General features: G+C 33.6%; 1 protein-coding gene across 1 annotated transcript; it reads right to left on the minus strand.

The window, feature by feature from the left end:
• Positions 1–950: 950 nt before the first annotated feature.
• On the minus strand, positions 951–17,048 carry LOC120339632 (uncharacterized). Its single transcript, XM_039407797.2, has 11 exons — positions 16,342–17,048; positions 15,780–15,934; positions 15,521–15,612; positions 14,998–15,289; positions 14,606–14,718; positions 8,891–8,968; positions 8,550–8,601; positions 7,454–7,542; positions 6,115–6,271; positions 4,651–4,781; positions 951–4,445 (listed from the first exon to the last, which is right to left on the minus strand). Exons 1-11 carry the CDS (start codon positions 16,800–16,802, stop codon positions 4,038–4,040), a joined length of 2,028 nt encoding a protein of 675 aa, XP_039263731.2. The 5' UTR covers positions 16,803–17,048; the 3' UTR covers positions 951–4,037.
• Between the last annotated feature and the right edge of the window lie 1,346 nt (positions 17,049–18,394).

Consider the following 18,394-nt stretch of genomic DNA (forward strand, 5'->3'; position numbering starts at 1 on the left):
AGGCTACTTTTGTTAATTTTCTAGTCCCACGGAAATTGATTTTGCATTCAAAATTTTGCTGTTTTATTTTAATTTATAGTAACTCCCTTATGTGACATATATATGTGGAGACAATTTTAATAATCTTTGATATTTTGTTCCACATATATATATATATATATTTAAGGTACCAACTAGTAAGTTCAGAAATTGTGATGCTCTACAGTTGCAAATTGAGCAAAGCATCCTTTCAAAATCATAAACTGTCGGATGGACGAAAAAGCGGACTCTTCATCATTGTTGCTGAGATAAATTTGAAGATTAATATAATTTATCGTTCCATATGGTTCATCAAATTACAGGCCTAAAAAATCTTTGTATCTTGCTTTGTATCGTTGCAGACTCTGACTTGCTACAGATGGGGTGGTACCAATAAACATTTTTGAGAATACTTCAAATGATATAAACAATTTATCACCATTATGTGTTTCAATTTGTTTCCAACTGAATATACCAATTTTCTTTACTGTGAATCAATGCCTAAAATCGAATAGTATATATGGGTGAATTACAACCCACTTAGTCCTTGGCCTAAATCTTACAAACCTTTTAGCATTTGTAGCTGTGTATATGTCCTTTCCTGTTTTCTCGCATACTCTCTACGTTACTCGGCGAGACCAACCAGACGAAATTTAAAAAAACACTACGATTTTTGGGTTCAGATAGACCTAACTAATCCTCTCGATTGAAAACCCGGCAGAACATCATTTTATAAAGATTTAGCAAGTTATAAGCCGACTTCTCACCAAGACAAGAAGAAATTGATTATGTTAAAAAAGACGTTATTTTCTCCATTCCATTACAGATAAATGTTTATTAGTGGTTAAAAATTTGACCAACCAGACAACAGGTTCAAATTCTATACATGTCCACACACACCCTACAACGACCACAATTAAAAGGCACAATAATCTGACATATGTACAATTTATTTTTCCACAAATAGTGATATCAATGCATTACAATTTACCATTATTGTAGGCAAACAAACTAGACTCATCAAACCTGTTATATTCAAGTAAAATAGATACCGAGCCGCATCGCGACTATATTGCTTACACATGCAAGGAGTGGAAAACACACGATTTTTTATAAATTTTTTTTTTCATTTTTGTTCATTAGACTACGCTAAAATATAGAAATCAACTATTACATACAAACAATAAACATTTTCATTCCGTTTCTAATCTATTTCGACTGAGAAAAATATGGAGAAAATTGAACAACTTGAATTTTTTTTAATTTTTTTTAAAGTAGTTCATTGAGAAACACACTAAATTATATACAAACAATTAACATATTTTTTATTCGATTTTTTTTTTTTAATTTTTGTTTATTAAACTACGCTAAAATATAGAAATCAACTATTACATACAAACAATAAACACTTTTTTTTTCTTTTTAATTCTTTTTCGATTGAGAAAAATATGAAAAAAATTGAACAACTTAAATTTTTTTAATTTTTTTTGTTTTTTAGTTCATTCAGAAACACACTAAATTATATACAAACAACTAACATATTTTTTTATTCGTTTTTCCTTTTTTTACTAAAAATTAAAAACAAAACACAAGAACAATTAAACACAACTATTTTTTTTTGGATTTTTTATTTTTTATTTTTTTTCTGTTTTAATATTTTGAACTCCATAGAAATAAAATAATGGTAAAAAAAAAAAAAAACACCTTTTTACAACTTCCAAATATGGTCTATCGGCTAATTGGGCCACTTTTGGACAAACTATGCTAAATTGTAATCAAAAACAAACAGTAAAATCAACAAAATCATTAAACAAAAACTCAGAAAGTTACAATGTAATGTAATTGTATACTCGGCTATGCCTTAACGACATTTTTTACGATTTTATGAGAAAACTTTCATACCACAAAAATACAACTTTTCCGTCAAAATAATACATGCTAACTAAATAAGAAAATGTAATACACCAACAGTCCAAATAGTCATATGGAGTTTTACACCATATGTAAAACAAAGAAATAAAACAAACTACACACTATTGCGAATAAGAAGATTAAGCGTGAATTAAAGATAACTCTTGCAACAAAAGCTATTTAAATCTGGCTAATGTTAAATCAAATTTAGACGGCTATATACAAGGCGTTAAAATGCAAAAAAAAGTTTTTTGTGCTCTAGAACGAGCATACTTGTGTGAGGTAACGAACCAAAGCGACAGTCTGATATCCCGGGATATTTTCAATACCGACCAAATTGAATTAGCAAGTATGGTAGTTTAACAAAATTACAAAAATTAAAGTAACTTTGGTGCATTTGGATTTGCTAGTAGATACTCTGCTCATATTATTCAGTCAATGTATTGAATGAAATTTTGATGAATGAAACAGAATATACGCATGATAAATGTAGGAGAAAATTAACAGTAATGATTACATAGATTTTTTCAAATTGAAAAAATTTCTCAGAAATGTCGGCAAATGGAGTTTCTGCGAACCCAATAATGTTTCAATATTACTGGTGAATCCGGTATACCAATGTTTTCAAAATATTTATTCGAAACTATAAAATTTCCGATATATAATACTATTGTGTATACAAGTCTATATGTACAGCCAATAAGCGCCAGAACATTGGAAAGCGTATGAACATACAGGCTTAAATTTCATTTAAATTTAAATTTATCTAACGATTATTTTTGAATTACTCGATATCCGCATAAGCAGAATTTTGTGTGTGAATAACTGAAAAGACGTTTTTTCGTGTTTTTGTGAATGATAATACAATATGAGACAGAAATAATACGTAAATTCCTCATTATTTTCCATTGAGGATGTTTGTACCCATCTTATAATGAATTTAAAGAAGAAGATCTAATTTCGAGTTTTCCCAATCATTTTTTGCAACAAATTCAAAATATTTGCCCAATAGGTCTAGATTTCTTTAATAATTTTTTTTTTTTGAGAAGTTAACAGAAATATTATAGTAATCACATCAAGTGCAATATGATTTTAAATAAAACTATTATATTTATTTTGTTCAAATAAATTCATTTCACGTTCGCAAACTTAAAACATATGGCGCCATTAAATGTTAATATTCTCATAATTCGTGCTGTACGTTTCATTTCGTCTATTAGCGTATTGATCTGGTCAAAAAAGAAGAAAAAAGTTTTTGAGAAGAAAGAGAATAAAGATGAACGAGTTTCGTGAATCGAGTCCTCTGCCAAAGAATGACTAGCTTCAATGCATTGGATGAGTTACACCCTACGTCATTTCCGGGTTTTGAAAGAAAGATAGTTAAAATGACAGACGGTTCGTGTTTCATGAAATGTGTGTGCATATAGCGTTCATTTTGTTGTCCATTGACTGCTTGACCAAGCGTGTTTCATTCAAGAATCAAACTTGGGACGAGTTAGCAGAAATATGCCCTTTAAAAGTCAATGAATTGCAATCTGTACTAGATATTTATAGACTGGACAAAATGGACAATGCATTATGTTTAGCTGACCGTAAGCACGTTTTAAAATCGGGAGTTTAATAAGATAAAACTGATATTAAACGATTTAAATTAATCTTTATCATAAATAGTGATGAAATCTATATTAAAATAGACTGCAGCTTTGGTTCTATCACGCTCACACTAATAGTAGGCAACCCTGTAAGGGAGATACGAAAAACAATCCACGAGTAGCCACAAATAATACTCAAAGTGTTATTTAAACAATTTATGCGTGTACGGAGCGCAGTAAAATAGTAACTTCAACGAATGTTGCTATTTTACTCCAACCCATACACGTCGACCTCCGGTTATCATTGACGCCAAATTCGGCCTATGGATATTTCACATTTTCAATAAATGCTATATCCATGGCAGGTGTTTTTCAAATTTTACCGGATATAGGTGGTGACCGGAGTTCATGCAATACTAATTGTGACAACTCGCAAATAAAAATCTTGGAAAATCAAGATGAGAATTCTCTCACGTTTACACGCAAGAAGTAAAAAAAGAAAAAAGAAAAGTCACTTCAAGCTTCCGGTGGGACTTCCGGGAGATTCTGGAAAAACTCGTCGACGACATCCTGCGGCAGATGTTCCGTAGTTGGGATCTGTGGGGTGCGCTGGACGTAAGGTGGAAGTGCTGGATGCTGGATTTGACCTGTAGCAAATGCGTTTAGTTGTCCAAAAGACATAGTTGTAGTCGGGGCAAACGTTTTAGGAGGTTGAGGGTAAGAGGAGTAGGATAAACGAGCGTGTTGGCTGGTATAGCTGCTGGAGGGTCGGGTTAAATGGGCGTGGAGCATTTCGGGGGTAACATGTGAGTATTGGGAATTGAAAGGACGACCATAAACAGCACCTTCCGCATGCAGAGGCGACATGATTTGATGGGCTTGTGCTCGCTTACGTCCGTTGAGTTTTTTCATATCGGCTTGAAGCTGGAAACAGAAAAATAAAATGTGAATTTCAGATGATTTTCTTTTTTGAAATTCACTTTTACTTCCTAATTTATTTAGACAAAATTTTGAAATTTTGAAAAATAACATTTTTTTGAAAATGCTGAATATCATAGATCATCATATTAAATGACGTTGAAACCATTTGATTAACTTTTTTTTCATAACAAAAAAAAAAGAATTTTACCTCTTTGAGTTGGTCTGGCAAGAAAGAATGTGCCATTTGACTCATATTGTTTTTGATCGAAGCGTCTGCGTTCGCTTCCAATAAATTGATAACAATTTGTTTCTGAACTGCAAGATCAACATCGCGGAGAGCTGTAAAATACAAAAATAAGAATAAATACTATGGAGTCAGAGAACAGATGTCGTATAAACTTGATATTAATATACGGAATTAAACGCAAATCATATTGAAAATTATGTTTTTTTTGTGTGTGCGTGTTGTGATTATGATATATACAGTGTGCATATATGGACATGGTGTTTTTACTATTTTTTTTAAAATCACTATATTGTATTATATTTCACAAAATCCATTACCCCAATTCGATATGCTTACAGCGACTAGGTTTTACGTGGAATGAAACTCAATATATCCGAAGCCATGTTTGGTAAACAACAAATATATATATCGATCCCGTTTCTATTAACTAATCGTACATCCGTGTATTGCTTCTACATTTATTGTTAATGGAACATGTTACGACACCCCGATGCGTAAGTGTGACGCACGGGAAGTCACGTTGCATTTTATTTCTGTGGACCAAAACTATTTCTCACTTAATTTAATGCCTTGAGTAGCTTTCTATAATGTGTGAATAACTCAAAATCTAAATTTGCTTAGTAAGCCTTATACAACGTGAGAAAAATATTAATCAAAATACCATGTTCTTACAGATAATATCCTTCAAATTAATAAAGAAATTTAAATTAAATTTACAGTGCAGGCCTCCCTGAATAAGGACTTACGCAACGTCGTATGTTTTTCACATTTATGAATCCTAATGATAAATAATAAATCGAAAGGAAAAAATAATGTAAGTGCTATTCTGGGAAACATAATTACGGAATTAGTGCATCAGACTAAAATGATAAGATCAAAATATGTGTTTCGATCACGGAGCAAGCCAATAGCATAATATTCAATCAGAAAGAAACAGTGCCAAACAGTGCAAAATTAAGCGGAGAGAACGTAGACAGACGCAACCACAAATATAAATGCACCAGCCAACAGGCCGAGTAAATTTCTATTTTATTGCCTGAACTTGAAGAAATAATTTTTTTTTATACCCTTTCTGCTCCGAGCAAAGCTCTGCACAAGCCGCCACAGTTAGGTAAGAAAATAAAATAGTTTGAAAGGAAATTAATCTTCCCGGTTCGGTATAACCCACCCAATCCAATATACTATTGGTGAGTAGGTGAGCTTGGTATTCGAAGTCGGGATTTTGACCTGCGATTCCATCATAGTTAAGACTAACACTTTAACTCCTAGGCCACCACACTTACAAAAATATGAAAAAATGAACGCAGAGGCAAAGTTATTCGGTTGCTTTTTTAAAAATATTTAAAATCTTGGCAAGTAGAGGCATTAACTTTAATATCTGTCTAATTTTATAGTTGGCTATTGAGAACTGTCGGTGGTAGTTACCTGTAGCTCTATGTAAAGCTGTGTTTCCGTCGTATGAAGTAGCATTGATTCCCACGTATCGTTTAGGGTCTTCACGTTTCGATAGAATCATTGCAACTGTGCTTGCGTTCCTGCTTTTTACTGCGGCAATGAGAGCTGTTTCACCACCGCTTTTTTCCTAGAAGAAAAATTGTCGTGTGTCATTAATTTTTTTAGTATCGAAAGTCGAAATATAAAAAAAAATGAGAGGCCCAGACGTCCAGACATGCGATTGTTACAAGATCCGGTGCAGACAAAAATGAATTACATTCATAAAAGCCAACAAAAAACCTGAAATATCTAAAAATAGGCAAAAAATCCGCATGTACGTCAATCGGTTTGTTAATAAATCAGATTTTTGGGATAATGGAGGTTTTTGTATATCCTGGGGGCAATACTGCGTACCATTGTGCTGCAACCGATAATAACACAGACGAATATGTTCGAAACACCCACATGCATTGTTAACAATGAGCATTGTTTGAAAACCTATATTTGGAGTTAAAACAAACCACTAATATTAACTTTTTTATAATGTAATTTAAGTGAACTGCCCCTTCAAACAATAAGGCTTTGTCTGGATAGTGTAAGTAGATTTTGGATACCAATCACCAAATGATATTAATAAGAACAGTATAGGGAAAGGGAAATGCTCCATCATATTTTTATTAATAGGATGTTTTGAGGTCGACTACGACGTCACGACGACCCGGATGCGGAAACATTGGAGAACACCAAATTTTTGAGGTGTCTTCCGTGTCGAAGTAAAAAATAAAGGTATATAAATTTTTAGGAAATTAAATGCTGAAGAAAAATAATTTGAATATCTTGAACTGATTTTATTTTAAACATGACCTGTTTAATAGAGTATAATAAGATCGGATTTTTTTTGGTATTTTATAAGTGGAAAACATCCGACCGGATGTTGCGGGCCACACCGCATACAAATCCCATAACAGGTTATAATCCTACCGGTACAGCTATCGGTCGGTTCACCTGATTCACGTCACACTTGGATCATAATCAAATCAAATTAACGGTTTGATGTAATTTACCACGATTTGAAATTCCCGCTATTAATTAAAGAATATAAGGGTAATGCCCTATCTAAATTTGATTATTTTCACTATTATAAATAGAATAAAAGATTAATAATCTGTCACTTGTCCGGAGTAACGATGTCATTTATACATTTTATAATAGTATTACTAAATACAATGTAACACTTATATTATCTCTGACCATCGTACATTATTTATATCTAATTTATACTTGGCAATTTGTATTATTTTCATTGTTAATACTCATCGACATATCATACCTGAATCCATGGATCTGCACCAGCTTCCATTAGTGCCTGGACCGCCCCGATGTTTCCGTACAATGAAGCTAAATAAATGGGAGTTTCGCCTGCAAAGAAAGAGTAATGTTTATTTTTACCATGTAATTTAATTAATTCAGTAGAGTACACGCCTCTATAAGAATTTAAACAAAGGAGCAGGAAATTTATATAACTCATAATTTATATAATTAGTTCAATGTTCCGGATTGAATTAAATAAAGTATATTTTAATAAGTGCGGTGCCGAGAACAGACAGGAATGTATTCCGCTTGAAAAAACACGAAACGTAGTGTTAGTGCATGCGTAATCTATATGTAGCTGCATACTTCCCAATGTTAGGAAAAGGCTACATGTGTGCGCACGCTAAAAAGACAAACGTACGCTATTTATAAAGCGATATTCCGACACGGCGTTCCTGTATTTTTCCATTGTTACGCTTGAGTGAAGACTGTGGCGAAAACAAGTTTACTATAGAGCTCTCTCGACCGTTGCCAATAACAATTCAAGGTAGAATTAATGGAATGGTACGTAGAAATATGGTTGGTGAAATTTACAATGATCCGAAGTATTAAATATTGGGTTCGGACTGAAATGCTTAAAAGTAATATCGCTGTGTAAGGTTTTCATTTAGAAATCAAGGAACGATTTTTAACCGGGAATCTTTGCTTCAAAATTCTTTCTATTTCAAAAGCAAAAATTTTATCGGGATAATGAAATACTTAGATTTCAAAATTTCCAACCATTGTTATACGTCAAGCGCTTTTTGACGTCTTTCTTCAATCAAGAGTCCTTAAAGGCAAAGTGGGAAATTTTATAGCGTAATTATTCACATGACCTTCAAAACCCGAAAGTATATAGCAGAACGACATTCTGCATGATATAATTGAACGCCAAAAACGGATTAAAAAAAAATAAAATTCTTTTGAAGTGACGATTTGAAACAATATAAAACACGCGAAGTTACGTAGTACCTACGTAATCTAGTGGTTCAGAATTCGGTTTTAGACACGAAATAGCTATTTTTTGACATTGGCGATAAACTGTATATATATAATCTTATAATTAATCGGTTTACCTTTCAAATTTGTTCGATTTATAACTCCAGGCAAAACACGGCATACTTGTTCCTGTTCAGAAAAAATGTATTATTATGTAAGCATTATGATTTAGTAGCAAGAAATATTACATTCCCATTTAGGTTATTCTATCTGCAGGGTGTATTACCTACTTAATATTAACAAATTATCATTTGAGATATACTTAGAATTCGACCATTGTTTGTTTATAATAGGTAGTCTCATTATATTTACTTCAAGAATATCAGTGATTCATTGTGAAAAATTGAAAGACCACAGATTCGCATCGCCATCCCGATGCACATTAGTACTCAAATTTTGCAAAATATTTTCGACTTACCATTACTTGTTTGATTTGTTGAACATTGTAGATTTCTGTTTTCTGATTCAGTTTGTTCAATATGGTATGGTAAGGAGTCTAAATGCACAATAAATAAAATGCAAATTTCAGAACAAATAGTAAAAGAAGTGAATTGAAAAATTAGTTAATTAAACCAAATAATATAATAAGATAAGTCAACATACGGAGATTATTGAGGGAAATAAAGAGGTTTATTTATACATCTAATGGTCCGCGAAGCGCGTCGAATATCAACATTCATATGCATTGAATGTGAATCCGTAATATTCTAATATACAAAACAAGTCCATTGTATTAGATATCTTGATTGACGCGACGAAAGCATAGAAGGATTTTACTCTACATCAGCCCATTGTGTTTTAAGCAATAGTTTTCAAGCGTGGCCAAACAAACTGTGTACATAACTCGTGTTATTTAGTGGGACTTATTCACAGATCATCTATGGTTTAAAAAATCATTATTCGGCATCGAATATCAAAGTCTTGCGTATGCGGAAAGTAAGTGAAGCCTTAGTATTGTTTTTCTGATAAATTTGAATATATATTGTCCGGAGATGAACGCCAAGTGTTGATAGGCAAATAGCACACAATAGATATAAAATCAAACTTGAAAAAAAATGATGGTAATTGGGTTTCTCTGTCGTACTACTGAGTACTATTATATTCGTGGTTAACTGCATTTCAATTTATGCAATAAATATGAAATCAAAATTTGTGTCTATATCTACACAAAAGATATGAAGGCTAATAACAAATGAAAGATTCAAGTTAGTCGAATTAGCTGAAACTTTTTACTATTCGCAATCAGGCACAACCGAAAAAAAGGAAGAAAAGGCTTTACTAAGAAAACCAGCCGTCGAAAATTTTAAAACCAGATGTAGTGTAAAACCCCCATTACCACCTAGGAGTCTGTATTGAATTTCGGTTCGAAATTTTTATTTTGACGAAAACACAATCGCTGATTGATGACATCCCTTCGAATTCGGGAAGTAAAATTTGATCTAATAAGGGGAACTCCGACATATTTTTAAGACAGAAACTCCTGTATTAAAACACTCATGTGGAAACAAGTCCACTTGACTTTAAGTAACTATATAATCCATAATCCATGGGGGTTTCGTGTACTATAATTTTCAAATTATCACTTCAAGGAATTATGCATGGAATTTGAAACAGTATATTGGTAGGGTAAATTCGCCCGCGCTGGAAATCACCCAAAACGCGGTATAATTCGACCAAGGAATCTCTATTACAACGAAGATGCCTAGGTGTTGCTTCGAAATGATGAAATATCACCCTTTATAAGAACCACGTGGTGCCAAATACGCCTCGGATAAATAACGCCGAAGTGGATAATGGATAATATTCACATCTCGAGTTCGATTGCAAAACATTCGGGTTTGTGCATTCGTGATAATACCTATCCTTACATAGCGATAGATATATATTTATATATTCCGTATCAACAGAGAACCATCCATCTCTGAACAAAACGACGCTGTTATATAAACATATCCATTCTATTTATCGCAGCTTTGAGTGTTTTCTTTTCAATTTTTAAGCTTACAAATGCAGTAGGTTCGCGCTATGATAAAATCAAGTTTAAACACGCTAAATTCATCCATGGTCATAACTGGTCCAGTTATACTAAATATTGGCATTTCAGTTCATATCGGTAGGCGTACTTTTCGCTTTTAATTATTAATATACACTCGCAACGAACCATGTTTTCGCTTCCGTCAATAATTTACTTACGAGAGAACGGTAAATCCCATTTAGGGTGTGGAGGCGTCGAAACTCACATAATAAAAGCAATAGAAAATTAGATTTTACTCTCCATATTAAAACATAATTCGGAATATATATAAGCTATGTCTAGTTGGCAGTTATTTTAAACAGAGAATTTCGCTGAGTATCAAATAATTGATAGATTCAATAATGAAAAGGGTCTCGATTATATCCGAAATGCTTGAATAGGTATTCAGTCTTCACAAATTAAATATCTTGGCGAAACCGAAAGCAGAACACGAGTGTATTATTACATCATATTAAAATCCCTCTTGTCGTTCGCATTGTCTTTTAATCGTACTCAACAACACTATTTGTTCAAAAATATGACAAACAATAGACTAGAAACTTAGCGACATATTAAAACGTTGCTGAAGTATCACAAACATTGTTTTGTGACATTTTCTATTTGTTCACCTGCAAAAGCCCTTACAGGTCAATTTATTGTGATTGAAGCATAGGCTTCTTTACTTAAAATTCCAAGTACTGAAGTTTTGTAGATCGTAAATTATACATGGATCTTTTATTTTATTGTAAAGTTTTAAATTGTTTGGAACAGCGTATTTTAGTATTGAATAAATATTTGTTTTAGTATTCGAAATGATAAAATAAAGTTTATCTGTTATTTTTTACCGAATATTTCTGCTGTTTGATATTATAATATGCAAATGATCAATCGTTTTAACTGCCGCCATTGTAAAGTGATTATTAGGAAATAAGAAGAAGAAATAATATTTTAAAAGCAACTAAAAAATTGTCTTTATTCGGCTTTAACAAAGATAATCGCGAGATTTGTTTTTCGTTTATTTATGATGGAGATGGGATCGGTATCTTGTCACGCCAAGTCCATATTTCCGTGTCTTAACGCCATATACTGCATTATGTCTAGACAAGTTTGTGCCACAGTATTTGAGTACATTTTATAGATTTATACAAGTTTTAAACAAGGCCGTATATAAGTTTTAAATTGTTAAGTTCGAGTGACCTGAAATTATTGATCAAGGTAACAAATTTACTTCATTTCGTAGCAGACATGTGACGCACGAAGGCGGTACGCTAATCGCCTAATGAGCTTTCCCGGTATGAAATACAAGTTTAATAAACGCATTTTTTAGTTTCTTATTTTTTTATTTCTAGCGAAAAAAGTAATTTCGTCCAAAAATAGATTTTGAACCAAGCCTGAACAAAGTGAGCGGCTTTTCATGAGCATGAATTTTTTAACATGTGCAAATCGTCGAAATTATTTAGTTCAAGCGAGGCGTTCTCGCCGTTCTATTATTTTTAATATATCGCATAGCGATGAACTGGGCCAATTTTATCAGGCGTTCATAGTTGAATATAGTAATTGAACAAAGCACAAATGCGCTTGTCGAGTGTAAAAACTTTCCAATGAAAGGTAGTAAAAATCACGCAAACCGCGGAACATGGGCTGTTCTAAGACTCATTTAGTGGTAACAAAAATACCCGCAATTGACGTGAATACTTAGTTTTATGATTGTGTTTTCATCAGGTATGATTAACCACTGATATTTTGAGTCTTACATGCACTGGAATACTAGCACGTTGCATCCACCGTCCAAAAATGTCCTTCGTTAAACGACACTAACGAATTTCTTAAAAGGTCAAGATTGACGTCAGATCGTTTCTATTAAATTAAATTGAGTTAAGGTGAAAATTGTTTTAAGAAAACCCACAGTTTATAGCACGAAAATAAATAGACAGGCCAATTACGACGCACACTTCAAACGAACGTTTAAAGTCTTCGGTAACTTGCAATTGCCACAATCGATGTTCATGAGAGAGTGACTTTTTTATCGGGATACCACAAATAATATTTTTTGTATGAATTGATAATGCATCATGTGGCAACTTCAGAAACAGGAATTGAACAATGTTCAGTATTTTAATATGGAATCTTTGGGTTTGACAAAAAGAATGTTTATTTCAGTTCCCGCAAAAACAACACCAGGAAGTTTCTTTTTTCATTTTAATTTTTAACTAAAAACTAATAAACACTATAAATATTCAACTACTGATCCAGCGCGACTAATGGATAATATAAGACAATAACGCGAAATGTATCAAAAATACTTTTTCGTAGAAAAACCTCGAATAAACAACCCAAATAGAATAATATTTTGGATATTTTCGTTTCAATTTGGGGAAATATTAAATTTGTCGTAAACAAGTCAGTATCACAGTATACAAATATAATACAACGTACTGAGATATAGAAATTTGGTCAAATTTTCCTAGAAATTCTATACAGATCGATAACATAAACGTTGGCCAAAATCAATGCATTTTTAAAACGACTTCTAGTAAATACGGCGGTGCGCAAACACGTTTATAATTTTTTTCCAAGAGAGATAAGTTACCGGCACTCACTTTCAAAAATATTTGGCATGAAGATTCAGCTTCAATAGAAAGATTATACCTTGGTCTACTTCCACGAATACGCTACACATTGCAAATAATAAAAAGTTATAATACATAGTTTGTCAGGATCGGATATTGTACTACTATAGCGTGGTTCGTTGTATATCAATATTTTCTTTTTAAAACAGCACCCTATTGCAGCCATGTTGGCGCTTTGCTAAAATGTCGCATGACGTTTACAAATATTGATCTTGGCGCCTGGCGAACTGTCATGGAGACTGGCACAAGCTGATATATTAATCTATCAGTTTGAACTTTTGAAATTAATGTTTCACAGCATACGGCTCGGTACTAAATATCACAGTTTTCTGAGGCAATTGAGATAAATGAAATACTTTTTTTTCAAAATAGGGTCAAATACAGACATGGAAGATAGTATGAATTTCTTTTCAAACATATCAGTTAATTATACTCGTACAAAAGTTCATCTAGGTTCACGTCATGGCGGAAGACAGAATACACATCCAGAAATCTGCAGTATGCAAATGATTTGTGTTTTTTGTGTACAAGAGACCTGAGAATGCGTGGGGATACAAGTCGCAGACGTAAGTTATGTTTATATGGTCCGTAAAGTAGTACTCCACAATTAGTTTATATAAGACCACCCACAGAATTCTATAACTGACGAGGAAATGGTAAGGACGTTGTCGATACAGATCGAAAACAACCCAAGATAATGAATGATTTCCGATTTGACAAAGATGTTCTCAAGACAAGAAAAATATACTTTTATGTAATGGCAATGCCACATTGTCAATAGCTAGAAGCATCAAGCGCTATTATTACGTGTTACTAAAAAGATGGAAATCTCAATTTATAATTAGTATTTGCATAACATAATATGATTTATTTCCAACCCCAACTTAATTTTACAATATTTTCCAAAGTGCACACAAATGAAAGAAAATCAAAGCTCTATTATTACAACATTCGGCCTGATAAAGTTATAAAGTTTACGCAACAACAACAATTCTTAAATACGTATTCGATTACAACTGGCGACATATTTTGTGCTTTGGTTTCTCCAAAGCCTTGGTAAATTTACTCTATCAGAACAATAGGTGTCCTACCTATTCACATTTCTACAAGATAATCAATCAAATGTATATGAAAGGCTGAATTTGAAAATAGGTTATTTAGAAGAGGCGATAACATGGTTCAGAATTAAGTCAACAAACAGTCACTCAAGTTCGAGTAAAAATTCCGCGAATTGCAAAAATCACACAAGTAATTGAAATACGTCTGTGTGGGTTTATGATCAAAAATAAAATTTCCTCCAAAAGAAATATATTCATAATTTTTTAGTTCATGAAAGCCTACTATGGCAATTTGCTTTCACCATGCGTCTTGAATTTCACATTCAAACTAATTACATTATAGTACAGGACAATGGAGGACAGAGTATGTTGGTTAATATTAGACGATCCAAGATGAGAATAACATGAATATTGTAGGAACGTAGACTAACCTGTCCAGTACGGTTTGAAGATGACATTGCTTGTTCAATATATTCTTTCAGGGGAGTGATGTTTTGCAGCATCGGAATTTGTTCAATAATTTGGTCGAGATTGTCTTTTCTCTCTAAATGAAAAGAAATAATTGAAATTATTATTATTCAATTTGCATAAGAAGGAGGTTCTCATAATTCTGAGAGCTTTTTTCAAAGGGAATTTGTAATAATATACTGATACTGTATGCAAATGACTACTGCTCATTATTGTCTCCAAGCTTCTAAATATCTCATTTTTAAGAATGTCACGTCTTATAAATATATTTACATCATTATTTTTCAAATTGTCCGTAGGTAGGGTTGAAAATGCACAATAATACCCCTGACTAAAATCGAAAGATAAATAATACCTTGAAATTCCGGACGAACGTGATGGGATGTTGTAGGGTTGTAAAGCGCAGTATTGGACAAAATCTCTTCCACGCTATGATAGTATGAACGGCTCATACTGCTAACACTACAACTGCTGGATTGCGGGGTAGCATACATGGAAGAATACGGCGACCCGTATTCATTCTGACTGGTAGCAACTTGTCGTTCAACCTTCGCTTGGATTTGAGATGTTCCGGACTGCTGGGATGGCGACATGTATTCACCGCTGCTGTGGGAGATTAGAGGTTTTGTGTCCAGCATACCCTTGTTCTGTGAAAAATAATTATGTTTCATTTGAAATACTCAAGATTCAAAATGGTTCAATATTTATTCAGCGCCTTTTGGCCTTTATAATCATAATAAAATTTAGCGAATAAAAATGATAATCCAAAATGGTCTAATTTTTTTTATTTTTCTGATTATATATGTGAAAAAACTCGTTGAGGTAATTGAGCTGAACGTTTATTCATACAAAACCTTTTGAATCAAGTAAAAAAAAACCTTTTGCATCCTTCTAAGCTGTTGAAGTTTTTCGCGTGCCGTTATCTTCACTCTTGCTCCCGAATAACATCTTTTCGGGTTCATTGTCACGCCTGAATACAAAAATCTCAATCTCAATTTAGTGATCAGATTAATTGATGTATGTAAATAATTATTCCTTATAAATTATCCTTGATATATACTTTTTCGATTGCCCCCTGGGGATGGGCGATCTAAAAAATCATGACACGACTCAAAACTATCTCAAGCATATTCTTACCTTGTCCACCAGCCATAGGCAACTCTTTTTGATCGAGTTTTCGTTTTCGGCTCTGTCGTGGTTTAGCAGTTCCGCTTTTGGGCACTAAACAAGGGTCGACGCCGGGGTGCGCTTCACATAACCCGATCTGCCTAGCTTTCAATCTTCTTTTACGTCTGTAAAGAAAGCAAACAACATATGGGATTCCATATTTCAAAATAAACGTGTTCATATCGAATGCCAAAGTTTACTTAACGTAGAAAAATGTTTTTCACTTTAACCCTTGAATTTCGCTATAAAACAATTCATAGGCCATAACCGTAGATAAATCAATCTTAATCATGTTCTTTTGAGTTATTTGCTATGAAAAACTAATTTTTATTCAGTATGGTATATGCGAAGTCGCGACAGCAGGTCTTACCTATTCTTAGATCAACACTAACAGTGACTTGTCTCAGAGTAAGCAATCAGTTTCTAGATTAGGCAAATCAACATATGGTAAGTCAATTTGAATAATTTACTTTAGATTGTTGCCAAAAGGAAACGGAAAGACTATTATCTCGTGCACTGAAGCACTACATACTTTATTGTGTTTAGGCTTACGGAAGCCTCTGCCTTCACGTCTGCTGGGTGATGATACCCGGTGGCTTGAACTGCAATTTCATTTGTTGGTTGAAATCCAAATTGTCCAATTTCTGTAAGCTCGGTCGTGTTTTCGGCAGAACATGGCGAAAATGTCAATTCGGAACAATCACTCAAAGCGTCCAACTCTCCTTCTGTTAATGGCGGCGAGTATGTCGCCGTATATTCAGGTGACATGGTGCTGTATCTCTGTTGCGAGTCTTCAGCAACCGACCCAGCACTTCCGCTTGAGTATGTAGGACTCCCCTGGCAAGGGATCTCGGTGAATATTTGGCTACAATCATTGTCGTACGAACTATAAGCGGAAGTGGTACGCGGAGACAGTTCTACTCCCGAGTCAACGCTTTCCGTCGGACTTCGAACATTAGGCATTTGCCAGGCAGTTATGGTTTCGTGCATCATCGTTTCTGTTCTTCTTCGAAATTTGACTTTTTTGAGTCCGTTTGTGTCCTAACGTTTCCCGAATATTTATCTTAAAATTTTGACGCCCACTGTCTTTTCTCAATCGAAAAAAACTCAGTTTTTCTTGAACCGATACCGAAATATTTAAACAGTTACAAACGTCTTTCGTTTTCGTCGGTACTCAGGTATCGACGTGTAGAAATTATCGCTTAAATATATTGTGAAACTAAAGTAAAAATAAAACTTTCGCTCAATTAAAGTGTCTTAAAAACTAGTCTAAAAAGTTCAAAAACCATAAATGCTGAAACGTGGCGCACGCTAACAGCGAGACAAAGAGCAGAGCAACCAGACTCGCGAGCCTTCGCGGCGATATGATTTCGATTTTCGGTTGAGGGTCTCTCACATACCAGACTTCAGTGACGTACAAGAAACTCTCGTCTCTGATTGGTTGTCACAGGAAAGGGCTTCGTTTAGCGCATAAACCATCGGCCGGAAGTCGCTTGGCAGTATGAGAACATTATTTATCAGACATATATTGAAAAATGTGATCCGCGCTAGTTGCAACGTCGGTAAACAAAGAAACAAAAATCTTATGCGCCGCGTTCGATACAGTCATCCACTGTATATACTTTGTTGCGATTTACGCCGTTGTCTACATGCAGTCAAGGCACTGTTACATCGACGAAAACCTTTTCTTTGGTGTTACTTTATTCCTTAACGCTCTTTTGAGTGTTGGTTTGTATTCTGCAAAATTTGCAGGGTAATCACAATTGTACAAAATTTACAGAATAATCAAAATTCAGATATGTACATGCACGACACATGAATTGTAGTGTGTCATTTCAGAGGCATAGGCTACTAAGTGTAAATGTGAATTACCGCGTTGTGCGTTACTAATGTAAATTGTTAAATATTTCAGTAATATTTGTTTCAGTGGTTAACGTTAAAATTTCTTCGCTTATTTTTATTCGTCTCCAATATGCTAAACTGTAATTTTTAGTGTTTCTGTCATCTCGATACAGGATAAAAGTTTTTTATTATATATACTAAGACTGTACCAAGGCTTAGTCGACGAGCTAATTCGTTGGGGTTGGTAACGTTCTATACATTCAAGTCGAAAATATACATATATGTATGTATATATATATATATAGACAACTACTATACAGCTAACCCAATATACATACATAACCAATGTCATATGCTTAGCTATGCATATACAGCTAACTCAATTATGTGCACTTAACAAGTAGATTCAACATCTTTGGGTCCTCGCTTGTAAATAATATGGCTGTATATGTACATTACTTGAATTGCAGTATTTAAATGTTGAGTTGACTGTGTTTGTACATCATTTAAATGGCTGCATATGTATATTGCGCTGTCGTCGCGTTCTTTTTAGGAAATAAATACCGCTAAAATAAAGAGATTTAGAAAAATGCCGTAAACACCGATTAGTTTTGGCGTGAGTGGCTTATATATTAACTACAATATAATAGTTAAAGCTACGAAAGAAAAGTTAATGAGCTAAAAAGAAACAGTCCAGGTAACCATGAGTAAAGTAACTTTCGAGCAATTCCGAGATGTGTGCG

This window comes from Styela clava, chromosome 9, assembly GCF_964204865.1.
Source record: "Styela clava chromosome 9, kaStyClav1.hap1.2, whole genome shotgun sequence".
In the NCBI taxonomy this organism is placed as follows: domain Eukaryota; kingdom Metazoa; phylum Chordata; class Ascidiacea; order Stolidobranchia; family Styelidae; genus Styela; species Styela clava.